This window comes from Strix uralensis, chromosome 13 (assembly GCF_047716275.1).
Source record: "Strix uralensis isolate ZFMK-TIS-50842 chromosome 13, bStrUra1, whole genome shotgun sequence".
Lineage (NCBI taxonomy): Eukaryota > Metazoa > Chordata > Aves > Strigiformes > Strigidae > Strix > Strix uralensis.
The window spans coordinates 10,381,049-10,393,792 of record NC_133984.1 but is presented as its reverse complement, the minus strand read 5'-3'; the positions used below and the strand labels follow the sequence as shown (position 1 = coordinate 10,393,792).

Here is a 12,744-nt window from a genome sequence, read left to right as displayed (position 1 = left end):
AATTTCAGTGGTTCCAGGGTGTCTCCCCTCCTCCTCTGCCTTTTCCATGACAACCTCAAATGAGGGTGGGGATGAATGAGTGGGAAAAGGAAGAGGAAGGGATGCCCCAAAATCAAACTAAACATTTACAGAATGGGTGAATCTGTGCATTGTTAATATATGTCTTGAAGTTCATATATATATATATATCTTGAAATAACAAGGATGTGCTGACATTTATGCTGTCTAACTCTGGCTGTGACATGCAGTGCTTGAGCCTTTGGGACAGATGAGGTCTCCCATCCTGTGCAGTGATTTGGTATTACCCTCCTTTATGATACCTGTGATGTTTGGGTCTGTTTCTGTTTTATCTGCTCTCAGTATATCATTTCATTGAGCTATTTCCGCTTTCTTTCCCTTCCAGTGTTTGCCCCAAGCACAGGCACTGTGTGTGCTTGCAGCCTGACAGTCCTGACCAGTGACCACTTTGTTGTTGTGTTCATGAAGCAGTAAATCAGCTGCACTGTGATAAATAGAAATGCTGCGTGGGATTCCCTTTCTTTAAATAACTCAGTCTCCTTTTGCACAGAAAATGCCAGAAATGGGACTCTTGGTAAGAGGCAGATAAAGCCAAAAGCTGCCCAGGACCCCTCTCCCTGCCTTGAGACTTAGTGCTGTCCTCCAGGGTATGTATATGAGTTTGCTGATGAACTTTTCCAGCACACTCTGCAGCTCTGCATCAAAGACAAGCTGGGCAGAAAGGTGAATTTGTTCTCCACAACATGCTCAGCCCTTTGTTCTCTGAATATGCTGGTAAAAGGCTATTTTCCCTGTTTCATTTCTCTTCTGGATCACTTTGGTGTAATCAGGGCTGGTTATAGAGCCTGTGATGCCTGTTGCCTCTGATGTGCTGCACAGTCCCAGAGCAAGGGCAGACACCAGGGCTCCCCCAAGTCGCCACAGTTGGATACCCCTCACTGCAAGGCTCCTCCAGTTTTCAAAGAATGGGATGAGCTTGAGTCCAGTCCTGGTTGGAGATGGACAGACAGCCCGCAGTACCTGGCTGGGGCAAAGGGACGCGTCAGTGGCACGGACTTCTGTGGTTGCTTTCCATCTGGCACGAGCAGCCTTGCCTGGGTAGCACAGCACACATATCCCCAATAGATGGGCTGTTCCTGCAGAGTAGATCACGCTCAAGGTATCAGGTCAAAATATTTAAGGCTTATGGATGCTTACTTTGCCCCAGTGCTTATTCTCCAGGAGTCCCCTTGGAGCTCCTTCCAGGGAGAGGAGGCTGGGGCCAGGTGGAGTGTGTGACATGAAGAATAAACAGATGTAAAAACTCAGTTTTGTGTGAACGGGAAGTTGACATGAGCATGCAGCCTTGCCAATCTGCTTGCTTTGCTCGTGTGCTACCCCAGTGCAGCCTCAGAGCCAAGCCTGCTCTCTGCCACATGAATTTGTCCTGCTGCCCTCCTCAGTTCGAGCAGCGTGCATGGCTTTGCGAGGATTGAGCAGTGGCTTTCCCGTCCTATTAACTGGGAGACTGGATCAGCCCCATTACACAGGCAATGCTGGTGTGAATGCTGTGATGTTCCTCCACTTTCTGTGTGTGTGTGTGTGTGTTCACATTATGACCAGCTCTGCCAGGACTAACAGCCTATTCCACTCTCAAATGTGTTAGCAAGTGCGGGGACTCCATAGAGTGCATGGGAATCCCCCTGCCCTCAGAGATGCATGAATCCCTGCATGGAGTCTCACACATGTTGCATGTACACCTCGGGGACAGAAGGAGGTTGCGTGTGCTCCCAAGAGCTGTTGTAGAAAACCGCAGAGATATTTGTGTGAATTTCCTTTTTCTTTCTTTCTTCTTTTCTTTTTTTTTTCTTTCCCCCAGTTGTCTGTTCCTCTCTCCTGATTTACTGCATGCGCTCACGTGGCCTTGGAAAGGGGGGTTCTCAAACTGTTTTGCTTCCAAAAGGAAAAGAAGCTGGCAGGCATTCATACTTCAGTTCTCAAGTTATGTAGGTTAAAGTCTCCCAGTGGGAAAACGGAAGATATGAGAGAGCAGATTGCTGGTGGTGATACTTACTAGAAGGAAAACAGAAAAAAGGAGCACAGAATTCTAGAGCTACAACCAGACGATTGTGAGGTTTGAGAGGTATGTTTTCTATCTGCTATTAGAACATAATTTCCATTGATTCGATTCAATTTGTGATAAAATGCCTCATTGTATCTTAAGTAATAGCAGGAATGACTAGTTTAGAAGCAGATTCTAAGCCACCAGTTGTTTGTGCGCTGAGGGGGGGGAGTGTGTTTGTCAGTGAAACCTTGTTCTCAGTAATGTAGCTAAAATTAATTATGGCGTGGTTCCTCTATTAGGAGTAAGTCAGGTATGTAATGCTTTGTGACTAGCTCTGAGATTTCAGCTTCTGTAGGTTAAAGTGAGGGTTTCAGAACATAAGAATTAAGGGCGAAATGGGGCTCCAGACCCTCTCCTGAATCGTCATCCCCAAACAAAAAGCTTTCCTCTTGTTTAAGACCTGTTTGATTACAGAGCGTGGGCTTGTGATCCAGTATTTGTGACTTTAAATACCGGCACTTTGCAGAAATGTACATTAATATTCTCCTATTGAATTTTCATTGTTGAGACAATATAACTAAAATTAAATTTTTGTCAGTATATTCAAAGTAGCATATTGCATATTTTACATTGAGCAAATGATAAGCTTTATCTCAACTGTTAATACAGAAAAATATGTTTGAAATGATCAGTTGCCTTCTGTTAAATGAGAGATCATTACCCGACTCTGTTGTCTTGTCTTGGTCAAAATTTCTGTTGTTTTTAGGGCCTCTTGAGAATTCTTAAATGCCTGACTGGTTCCATAAGGACTTGATTAAAAATGAATTGTCTCTTACTATTATATAAAATAAAATATTTGGGTATGATATCTTCTTTATTGACCATAAAGTCTTAAAGTTTGAAAAATGCCCTGCTTAGAGTGCAGACATGAGCTCTTGAACTAAAGACAGACAAGTTAATTAACTCTCCTGTTTTAGCTGGTTAGTAGCTATATTTTTTCCTACTGAAACCCAGTCCTGATCTTTCTAAATGAATGGCAAATATTACTGTTAAATCCAATGCCTGCAAGGACTGAGTACTTGACTGTCTATTGTTGTATCTACATTGAAAATATTTCTTTTACTCTTCTGATTAAAAGTCACCATGAGGGCAGGAGATGCAGATTTGCTTTGAGAAGGACTCTGGCAATAAATGACATTTTGCAATTGTCTTTGTATGCAGCCCTTGCTTTCCTAATAGCCTTGTTAAAAGGCTGCTTTCATGCCTGTGAAGTCCCAGAAGACCCTCAGGTGTGAAGTACCTGATCCCCACTGGCAAGTGGTGCCTTTCTACATTATTTTAACTGTGCAGAGTGCTGAAAATAGTATGAGAAAGCTGAGAAAAGGATCACGAGGAGCTTCAGTGCTGCCTTTGGTCACAGAAGTTCCTGAAGTATCTCCAGCTCTTGAGTCAATAATCTTTCTTCTCTGCTGGACACAGAAAGTACCATTACAGATAAAACCCAGCTGCTCGCTTCTCTGCCAGGCTAATTAAAAAGTGCTGTGACCTCCCTAGGGCTAATTGTGTCCTGTCAGTGGGACGGAGGAAAGGAGTCCAGCAGGGTTGCCTTGTATTTCAGCATTCAGCTTACTGACATAATTTCAAATGGTTTTTATTTTATTGTGACTGTGTGCAGAATGCACGTCTAACACGCAGTTTTTGATCTGCAGGTGAGCAATGTGGTAGAAAAGTGCTGCTAGCACATGAATTTCCTGCAGAACCTCCTTTTCCACCAGCACCAACATGCAGAGCAACTACTCCCTGGTTGTCACCACCAGAGAAACTCTCCAAGTCCTCTATACAGCACTGACAAACTCATCAGCTGCATTGCACTCGCCCCCTCCCTGCCCACTTACCTCTTCAGATTACCAGTTTTCACTGATTCCAGCACTCTTCTCTGTGGTTTTTCTTCTGGGGTTGGTTGGTAACAGCGTGGTGGTTGTGGTGCTTTGCCGTCAAAGTGGACCCAAAACAGTTGCTAATATCTACATTTTCAACCTGGCCTTGGCCGATTTGCTGTGCCTCACCACTCTTCCCTTCTGGGCTACGTACTATGCGCAGGGGTACAACTGGCTCTTTGGGTCTCTGATGTGCAAAATCTCCAGTTCTGTCCTGTGCTTGAACATGTTTGCAAGTATATTTTTCATTACATGTATGAGCGTGGACCGGTACCATGCTATTGTCCATCCTATTCGCTCTCAAAGAAGAACTCCACAACAAGCTTATTTTATAGCACTGGTTGTGTGGGGCCTTGCCTGTTTGTCCTCCCTTCCAACTTTTTATTTCCGTGACACTCACTACATTGAAAGCTTGGGGGTCAATGCTTGCATTATGGCTTTTCCTCACGAGAATTATGCAAAATGGTCTGTGGCAACAGCCTTCCTGAAAAATGCACTCGGCTTCTTCATCCCTTTGACAGTGATCACCACATGCTACATCTGGATCAGGAGACACTTGCTCAAAGCACAGGAGTTTGGGAAAAACAAGCAGAAGAGGGACAAAGTCCTAAAGCTGGTGGCTGCTGTTGTGGTAGCCTTCTTAATTTCCTGGCTTCCATTCCACATTTTAACGTTTTTAGATGCCTTGGCTCATATGAACATCATTAACAGCTGTGACGTGACAGGGATCATCGACACCGCGCTGCCATTCGGCATCTTCATGGCATTCACCAACAGCTGCATCAACCCTTTGCTGTACTGCTTTATTGGGAACCAGTTCCAGGAGAAGCTGCATCGCTTGTTTAAGCGGCGAGTTTATCAATTCAACAGCCATCGAGAGAGCTCTTCTTTGAGGAAAGGGAGCTGCTTCAGAGATGCTGAGACACCTGTGGGCAGGGAAGGGGGGCCCGAGTCCTTGCTGTAGGCTCTGGGGCATGATGTGGGTTGATGTCAGTGCAGCAGTGTCCCTGTAGTGGTGACACTCCTCTCTTCTGTTCCCTTTGTTTTGTGTCCATTCATTCACCAGCTGTTTGAAGGAGAATCTGTTTTTCTCATACATGGGGATTTATTCTTCCTTCTTTTCCACAATGAGCACAAAGTTTTACATAGAGGGAAGATTCTGGCAAATAAATATATTGATGGCATTTTAAATATCAGCTTGTGCATGGCTGAGGTCAGGCAAGTGTTTAGTGTAACACAAAAAGACAAAATATACCAAAGGGCCATTGCACAATCACTGCAATTGCATAGGTGCTGAGTATTATACCCTAAGCTGATTTTCTAAAAGAGATTCTCAGAAGAGAATGTGTAAATAAGGCAGTGCAGATACTTCTGTACCTATCTGTAAGAAAATATTTTGACCTTTATTTTTTATATATATATATATATTTTTTTAAATATATGACTAGAGATGTCGTATGTAAAAATGCATCAGATATACCTCTTGCTTGCTTAGGCCTGAGATTCTGAGAACAGATGGAGACATGGTTCTGCAAACTGCTGGAGGCAGGACAGTATTCTTCAGGGAAAGTACAACCACATGCATGTTTTTATACCTTTATATAGCAGGTAATGGGTTTGCAGGCCAGATGTTCCTTTGCTTTGATTCAGTGTGGTCACTTTTGACAGTAATGCCCCAGGAACTGAACATGCTATATCACACTGCTATATGGGCATGCTGAGTCCCACACGCTGTCCAGCAGCCTTCTGGGAAAGGACTTGCTGATTGTCTAGACTTTTTGTATTTTAAATGTTGATTACTACTGTAATTTTGTGGTACTGTCTACAGAAAACCTAAGTGGCTCTGTTCTGACACCCAGAAGAAAAAACATTGTGTGACTCCTAGGACTTACCTACATCTCAGTATGGGAATTTACTCATTTGTAAATATAAGAAGGGGAGGGGAAAAAAGTATTTGGCAAATAATGATTCTATTTTGAGGTCACTTTTGATGATTATTTGAAATTTCCTTTTGCTGGAAAAGGACCAGAGATACTGGTCCTTTTGGGCCCTTCAGAAAGGATCGTGTTTGCTAGGCCTAATCAAAAAGAGAGATCTCTTAGCACCTTGCTCAATTGCCAGCAGGCTGTCCCTAGGCTGGGTGACCCAGGGTAACTGAAAGATCATTAGCTTCAGGGAATTCTCTCTGACAAGTTACTCTTGAGGCTTGCATTAGTGGTTTTGGGTCCATGGATCAGAAATTATACCTGCTGGTTGGGTAACCAGGAGTTTGTCCTCCCTGGAAGTCCCAACACTGACTGGTGCCTGGAAGCTGTGGGAACCTGGTGCAGGAACTGTCCTTCACTGTTAGGGTGGGGGTAAGTTTCTTCACTGGTGCCCATGAAAATGGGATTATGCAAGAAGTGCCAGTCTCAGAGCAATGCAAGATGAAAAGTTTGTGCAGAACTTGGCAAAACAGGGGCTTGACCACAAATAAACCCTTCTGCCTGTCCTGGTCTGGTGTTCTGTAATGGGGTATGTAGCTGGAGAGATGTTGTCCCAGAAAGTGGAAGAGCCACTAATGCGTCTCCCCTGGAATGTTTTTGTTGAAAATGTTCCGAGGAGTTAATAGTGTCTGGGGCATCAGATATTTCTGGAAGGACAAACTGCTAATTGCTTAGCAATGAGCACAACAATGCAGTCATGCTACAGCAAAGCAAATCATCATACTAAGAAAATGACCAGGTATTCAAAGTGGCAGGCTCAGAGGAGTAATAAGAGGTTGTGGAGGCTTTTTACCTTTGCTGCAATACAGGTCAGTAATGAACGTAACTGTACCATTAATTGGCATCTTTGTAGTCTCAAAACAATAACTAAGCTATGCCATCTGACCCCAGTGGTACCTGTGCTTCAGCTCTACCCATCCTGGGCATGAGCACAGACTGCATGTTTTCTATGCATCCGTTTGGACCTGCTCAAAAAGAACAGCTTTTAACAAGTGTCATGTTGGTGTGCAGACCTATGCAGATAGGGAAATACTACAGGAATCTGAAATCCAACTCCAGTTGCGTTTACACCTGTGAGAGGCTAGAGAAAATGAGGACAAACCTTTCCCGAGGAGAGAGCAGCAACGGAGCATCTCCCACTGCTGGAGCTGGGGGGCAGGAATATAACAACCGCTTTCCAGGACTGAGGAAGCTGCAGTCACTGTTACTCTCCTATAAACAAGGAAACAAAAAAAGAGTATTAAATGGGAGACAAAACAGAGAGGGAAAGAAAATTCCTTCTTTCAAAATGCAGTTTCAAAAGAAGTCTACCCTGAAGGTCATATTCTGCAAGAGTGACAAACCAAGTGACCCCATGAGCTCGGCAGTGTGACATTTCTGTTTGCCTGATCTGCCTTGTACATCTAATAGGTCATGAATTTGAGTAGTGCAGTTAAACAAACATCCAAAAAACTCTGGAGAGGAACCTGAGATGGAAGTGGGGGAGGTGCTGTATCAAGGGTTTTGCTTTATTTTTAGAGCAAACTGAATAATGTGGAGCTCTAAGTTTCTCCCATCATGCTCAAGTTTCTCATGGGATTTTTCAGGGATCTTTAATGGAAAATGCGGGTTTTTTCACAGTTTCAGTGTGCTGTGTTTATTTTTGCAAGATTTTCTGCAAAAGAATATGACAAAAACTTAAGTAGGTTTTTTTTTCCTTGCAAATTTACAAGCTACTTCTTTCTTTTCAAGAGAACACTTTGTTGATATTCGTGAAAAATTCTAATAGTTGTGCAGTGCTACAGCCTCTCTCTGTCAGACCCCAGTTCCCACTCCCACCTTGGTCCTGTGCAAGCCCTGTGTTCCCTTAGGCACTCCTAGAAAATGCAGACAGTGTGTCCAAGGCAGGAGCCCTGCAGCCTTTTGGCAGAGTGCACAAGCATGGGAGCCCTGCTCAGGCCAGCCTTGCCATCCCGCAGCCCCCTGCGCCTGCCCTGAGATTGTGCCCTAGAGCGATTCATGTAATTTTGGCAGGGACATTGGGAGCGTGTGTGGTTGCTCAGTGTCTCGCTCACTCTGTGAGTACGGTAGGATGAATTGATAAGCAACGGTGGGATTTTGGCTGGGGTTGCACCCGCTCTGCCCTGCCATGGTGCAGTCAATGTCAGTGGAGAGGAAAGCGCACTGCGGAAGGGGTGCGTTGTGATCTACCAGGTGGAAATGCTGATGGGTTTGGAGTCAAAACTGAGAGTGGTCACAGGGTTTCTTTGAAGAGGGGAATGTCCTGGACCACTTCTGGGCCTGTCAGTGGGTCTTTCCCCAAAGACAGATGGAAGGGATGGTTTCCTACAAGGGTTGGTTGGTCTCTGTCATATTTGCACAGCAAATTCTGTTTGTGGCTTCCTTTTCTAGCTGTGGTTGATTACTCTCAGCTTAAATGAATTGCAGAAAGAGTTGCAGTCCAAACTGAGCATCCTGTGTGTGTCCCTGAGCTGACTTGAATATGCAACTTCAATATATGAAGCAGAGAAAGTCGCTGGCATTCATTAGCATGAGCTAGTGCTGGGTGGTGAGCTAAATGCTTTGTTTATATAAGATATACAATAAGAAACGTTTGGTACAGCATGTTCTCCCTGAGAAGTCAGCACAGCCTGAGCCTGTGCTGGCACCCACTCAGCACACTTGTCCTGCTCCTCAGGCCAGGTTTTGGGCAGGAATATCATCTTGCCACCCTGCAGCCGACTGCCACAACTTGGCTGCCCTTCACAATGCATCCCCTTGTCCCGCTGAAGGGTGAGGAGGTGCCACCGAGCAAGTGAACTGCTCATATTTCCCCATGAAAATAAGGACTTTTGGATACTGTATTTGAGTAGTCCTGGCAGGAATTCAGGAAACCCGAAGCATGGGGATTGAGGTGGTCTGGCAGCCTTTCTTCCATGCTGGCAGACTTGCTTCTCTCATCTCAAATCTCCTTCCCTTGGAGGAAAATGACTGCTGTTGTTGGGAAGGGCTGCTCCGTTCAGCAAGGTCCTGGGATGTGCCTTCCTCACGTCTGCCTGCTGCAGGATCCAGCTGGGTGCAAGAGAGAGGGGCTTGTTGCTCTAGCCCATGGGCTCTGCCGGGAAGGGTTTGTGAGCCTCCTATGGCTTTGTCTTACCAGATACCTGTCTACAGGAGGAGCCCAGAGCTGCTGTCAACATCACATGTCCTCTGGTCTAGGTACAGTGGTCAGCTGATGGCCTTGCTGTTTGGCAGAACATCCAGTGAGGTACCTGACTGAGAGCCAACACTATCCTCTGTTTGCTAGGTTTCAGTAGAATCAAAAGAGGAAAGAAAAAAAAAAGAAAACCAAACCCTAGAGTAAAAATTGAGATTTGTGTATGGGAAACAGCAGGTTTGTGTGTATGTGTGTTTAAAGGGAAGTAATGCCTGACCCTGTGGGATGCCCAGCTGCCAGCAGCAAACCTGTGTGCATTCACCTCTCCTAATGAGGCGTTTGCAGACCTTCTCCCACACTGGCATTTCCACAGCTGTAGTCACCACTTTGCTGTATTGCAGTGCCCTCTGCTTTGCTGCAACTGAGAAGCAGGGCTGTGGGGTGCTGGACATGTGTTTCAATCCGCTGTCAGGGACAGTAAGGATGGGAACCAGGGGGGTTTACACCTCTTCTGCATGGGAAGCCCAGAGGCACCTCCCTGTAACACTCCTGTCCTTGATAACCCATAGAATATCTATCCATCCATCCATGACTGCCTCCTTCCCTCCCTCTCTGTGCCCAAGCTGTAATCCTGCTCACTTCAAATGTCAGCCCTTACATCTGTCAAAGACCATAGATGGTGGTGTAACTCCTTCAGCTTCCAAAACCAGCTTTTCTGGCTTTTCTGTCTGTCTGCCACTGGGACTGATGTGGGGCAAGAAGCCAGGAAGCAGTTGCACAGGCCTGGCTAAAAAGTTTCTGGACTTGGAGACCCCTAGGACAGGGAGCAAGCCAGCCTCCCTCATTGCCTCTTTCAAATGTTTACTTTCCACTTCCTCTTCAGCTGAGACAGAATCTGAATCTGACACTATAAGCTCTGGATAGAACTCTGTTAATCCCCAAAACATTTCACAGGGACAAAGCATATGAAAGTGGATGAGTGTCATGACATAAATTTCCCTGCCGTGAGATACCTCTGAACTTACTCCCTCTCCCCTGCTGACAACTAGTAGCTCTTCAGTTTAAGCAAACATAAGTTTGCAAAGTTCTACTCCATGCCTGTAAGACAAGCAGTTATGGGAAGCCAGGATCCAGTGTGAGTTTTGGCTTTAAGAATTGTAATTCTAAAAATGTTGTTATTTTTACATCAAATAAGAAAATCAACAATATCCAACCCAATGAACTGCAACAGTGCAAATGCAAATTATCCAACACAGCTGCCAAGTCAACATGACAGACAGCTAAAATAAAACAGAGGTCAAGGCTGTCTCTAGAAATCAGACTCACCTTGTAAGAAATGTAAGAATCCTTTCTAGCAGGAAGGAAAATGGTATAATCATTAAATGCATTTAGACAGAGATTTGTTGGGTATATAAGATACAATTACTGTTGAATTATGTGTGGGAGAGCTTGAAGAGACTTAATGCAATGAAATGGAAAGATGTCATATTCATATATTATATCCCTCAGGAAGCAGAAGCAGCACATTATTATTGCTGTTTAAACTTTGGTTTAACAGTGTCTTCTGCATTCCCTAGGGATGCCTCTGAGGTTGTGCTCTGAAGCTCTCTGCCCACACATAATGCAGTTCATTCACCGTGGAGGAAGTACATGCATGCAAAGGTGTTTGCTGTGATGGAAGCATGGGGTTGAACTCTGAAATAACTTGCCTGTGCCCTAAACTTGTCCCTTTGTGCTTTGCTGCAAGATGGAATGTGGGCAGCTGGCACATGAGCCCTGAGGCTGGGCAGTGGGGAGCTGTCAGCCACAACCATCCCTGCCCAGGCACTCTGGGGTGCCCCGCTGTCCTGGTTTCAGCTGGGATTTTTTTCCTGGTATAGTGCTGTGTTTTGGATTTAGTGTGAAAATAATGTTGATAACATACTGATGTTTTAGTTGTTGCTAAGTAGCGCTTATCCTAAATTAAGGACTTTTCAGTTTCCCATGCTCTGTCATCAGGCAGATGCACAAGAAGCTGGGAGGGAGCGTGGCCAGGAGAGCTGACCTGAACTAGCCAAAGGGATATTCCATACCATAGGGTGTCAGGCTCAGTATATAAACTGAGGGGAGTTGGCTGGGGGCAGACTGCTGTTTGAGCATCGGTCAGTGGGTGGTGAGCAATCACATTGTGCGTCACTTGTCTTTTCTTGGGTTTTATTTCTCTCTCTTTTTTATTATATTAATTTTCATTACTATTGTTATTATTATATTTTTATTACTATGTTTTATTTTTATTTCAAATACAAATATTATATTAAACTGTTATTATCTCAACCCATGAGTTTTACTTGTTTTTTGATTCCCCCCCCATCCCACCCGGGGTGGGAGGGAGGAGTGAGCGAGTGGCTACGTGGTGCTTAGTTGCTGGCGGGGGTTAAACCATGACACCCGCTAGCTGGGGTGCAGTGCCGTAAACAATGCACAGCCTCCTTCAAAAAGCACAGCAAAACATCTGCATTAAGCATTAGGACTGCATCCAAACATGTAGCTCTTTCGCAATGACAGGAAAGCAAAAATTATGAATACAGCATGTGCTAGACACGCAGCTGTGTCATGACAGAGTAGAAAAAATGTAGCAGCTACCACTGTCTCTGGAGAAAACGAAGTACTTCATCTGTACTCTTAAAATCTGTTGCTTCCCAAAATCTTTGATGAGATGATGTTTATGTGGTATGCAACCATTTAGGGTCTTCATTTGCAGCAGAACATGGTAGGTTTTCCTTGCAGATGCTGAGTAGCATTCCTCTGTATTGTTTGATTTGCTCTGGTAAGTGCTTTAATGAGTTTTACACATAATGAAATAGATCTCATGACCCTCATGTTGCTAGCATCTTACCATGCAAACACCTTCACTGACTGCAGTGAGGCCTCTTCCAAAGAAAGGACAGTGCAATTTGGCTCTCTATACAAATCTCTACCATTGTGAACTCCAGGGTTTTAGAGCATCATGAATCCCTTTTTATCATAAAGTGCTGAATGTTCTTGTTTCACTGTAATAACTGTCTCCTTTTAGATGAGTAAGATGTGCAGAATTTGTGCTTCAAAGTGCTTGTGCTCCTTTGGAAGAGAATTCCTCCATGTGCAATTCAGTATGCAGTAAATATATTTGACGAAGACCTACTTAAGAATGTACTTTCCAACCCAGATAGACTTTGTAATGTAATCAACATGTTCAATAGTAAAAAGATTTGTTTTTCTTTCAAATCTGTGGTAATAGACTGCTGCAGTTCAGAACATGTGGGCTTTTATTAGGGAAATGATACAACCCAAGGGAGTTGTTTTCAAGGACAAGTCTAGGAAAAAGACTTTAGAGTATGATACTAAATGTGCTATATTAACTGGGGAGAGCCCCATGGACATCACTGGCTCTCAGCCTGGGATCTGGCAGTGTTTCATCTTATTTTATTTTGATTTTCATCCGCTACAGGAAAGCAAAGAGATCTTTCTTTCATCCACTGGAACACACACACAAAAAAAATTACCCAGAAGAGTCAGGAATATTTATTCCTTCAGCTCTGAGTCCAGCAGGGATCTGAACTACAAGACAACTATCTGCTTTTCTAGCTACTGGCCACTTTTCTGCTG

General features: G+C 44.3%; 1 protein-coding gene across 1 annotated transcript; it reads left to right on the top strand.

Moving 5' to 3' along the window:
- Nucleotides 1–2,031: 2,031 nt before the first annotated feature.
- Nucleotides 2,032–11,433, top strand: AGTR2 (angiotensin II receptor type 2). The gene is made up of 2 exons (XM_074882900.1): nt 2,032–2,140; nt 3,772–11,433. Exon 2 carries the CDS (start codon nt 3,845–3,847, stop codon nt 4,961–4,963), a length of 1,119 nt encoding a protein of 372 aa, XP_074739001.1. The 5' UTR covers nt 2,032–2,140; nt 3,772–3,844; the 3' UTR covers nt 4,964–11,433.
- The last annotated feature ends 1,311 nt before the right edge of the window (nt 11,434–12,744 follow it).

What these genes read in the sequence shown, in the direction of transcription:
- AGTR2 (XM_074882900.1), top strand. Translation starts at nt 3,845, where the DNA reads ATGCAGAGCAACTACTCCCTGGTTGTCACCACCAGAGAAACTCTCCAA.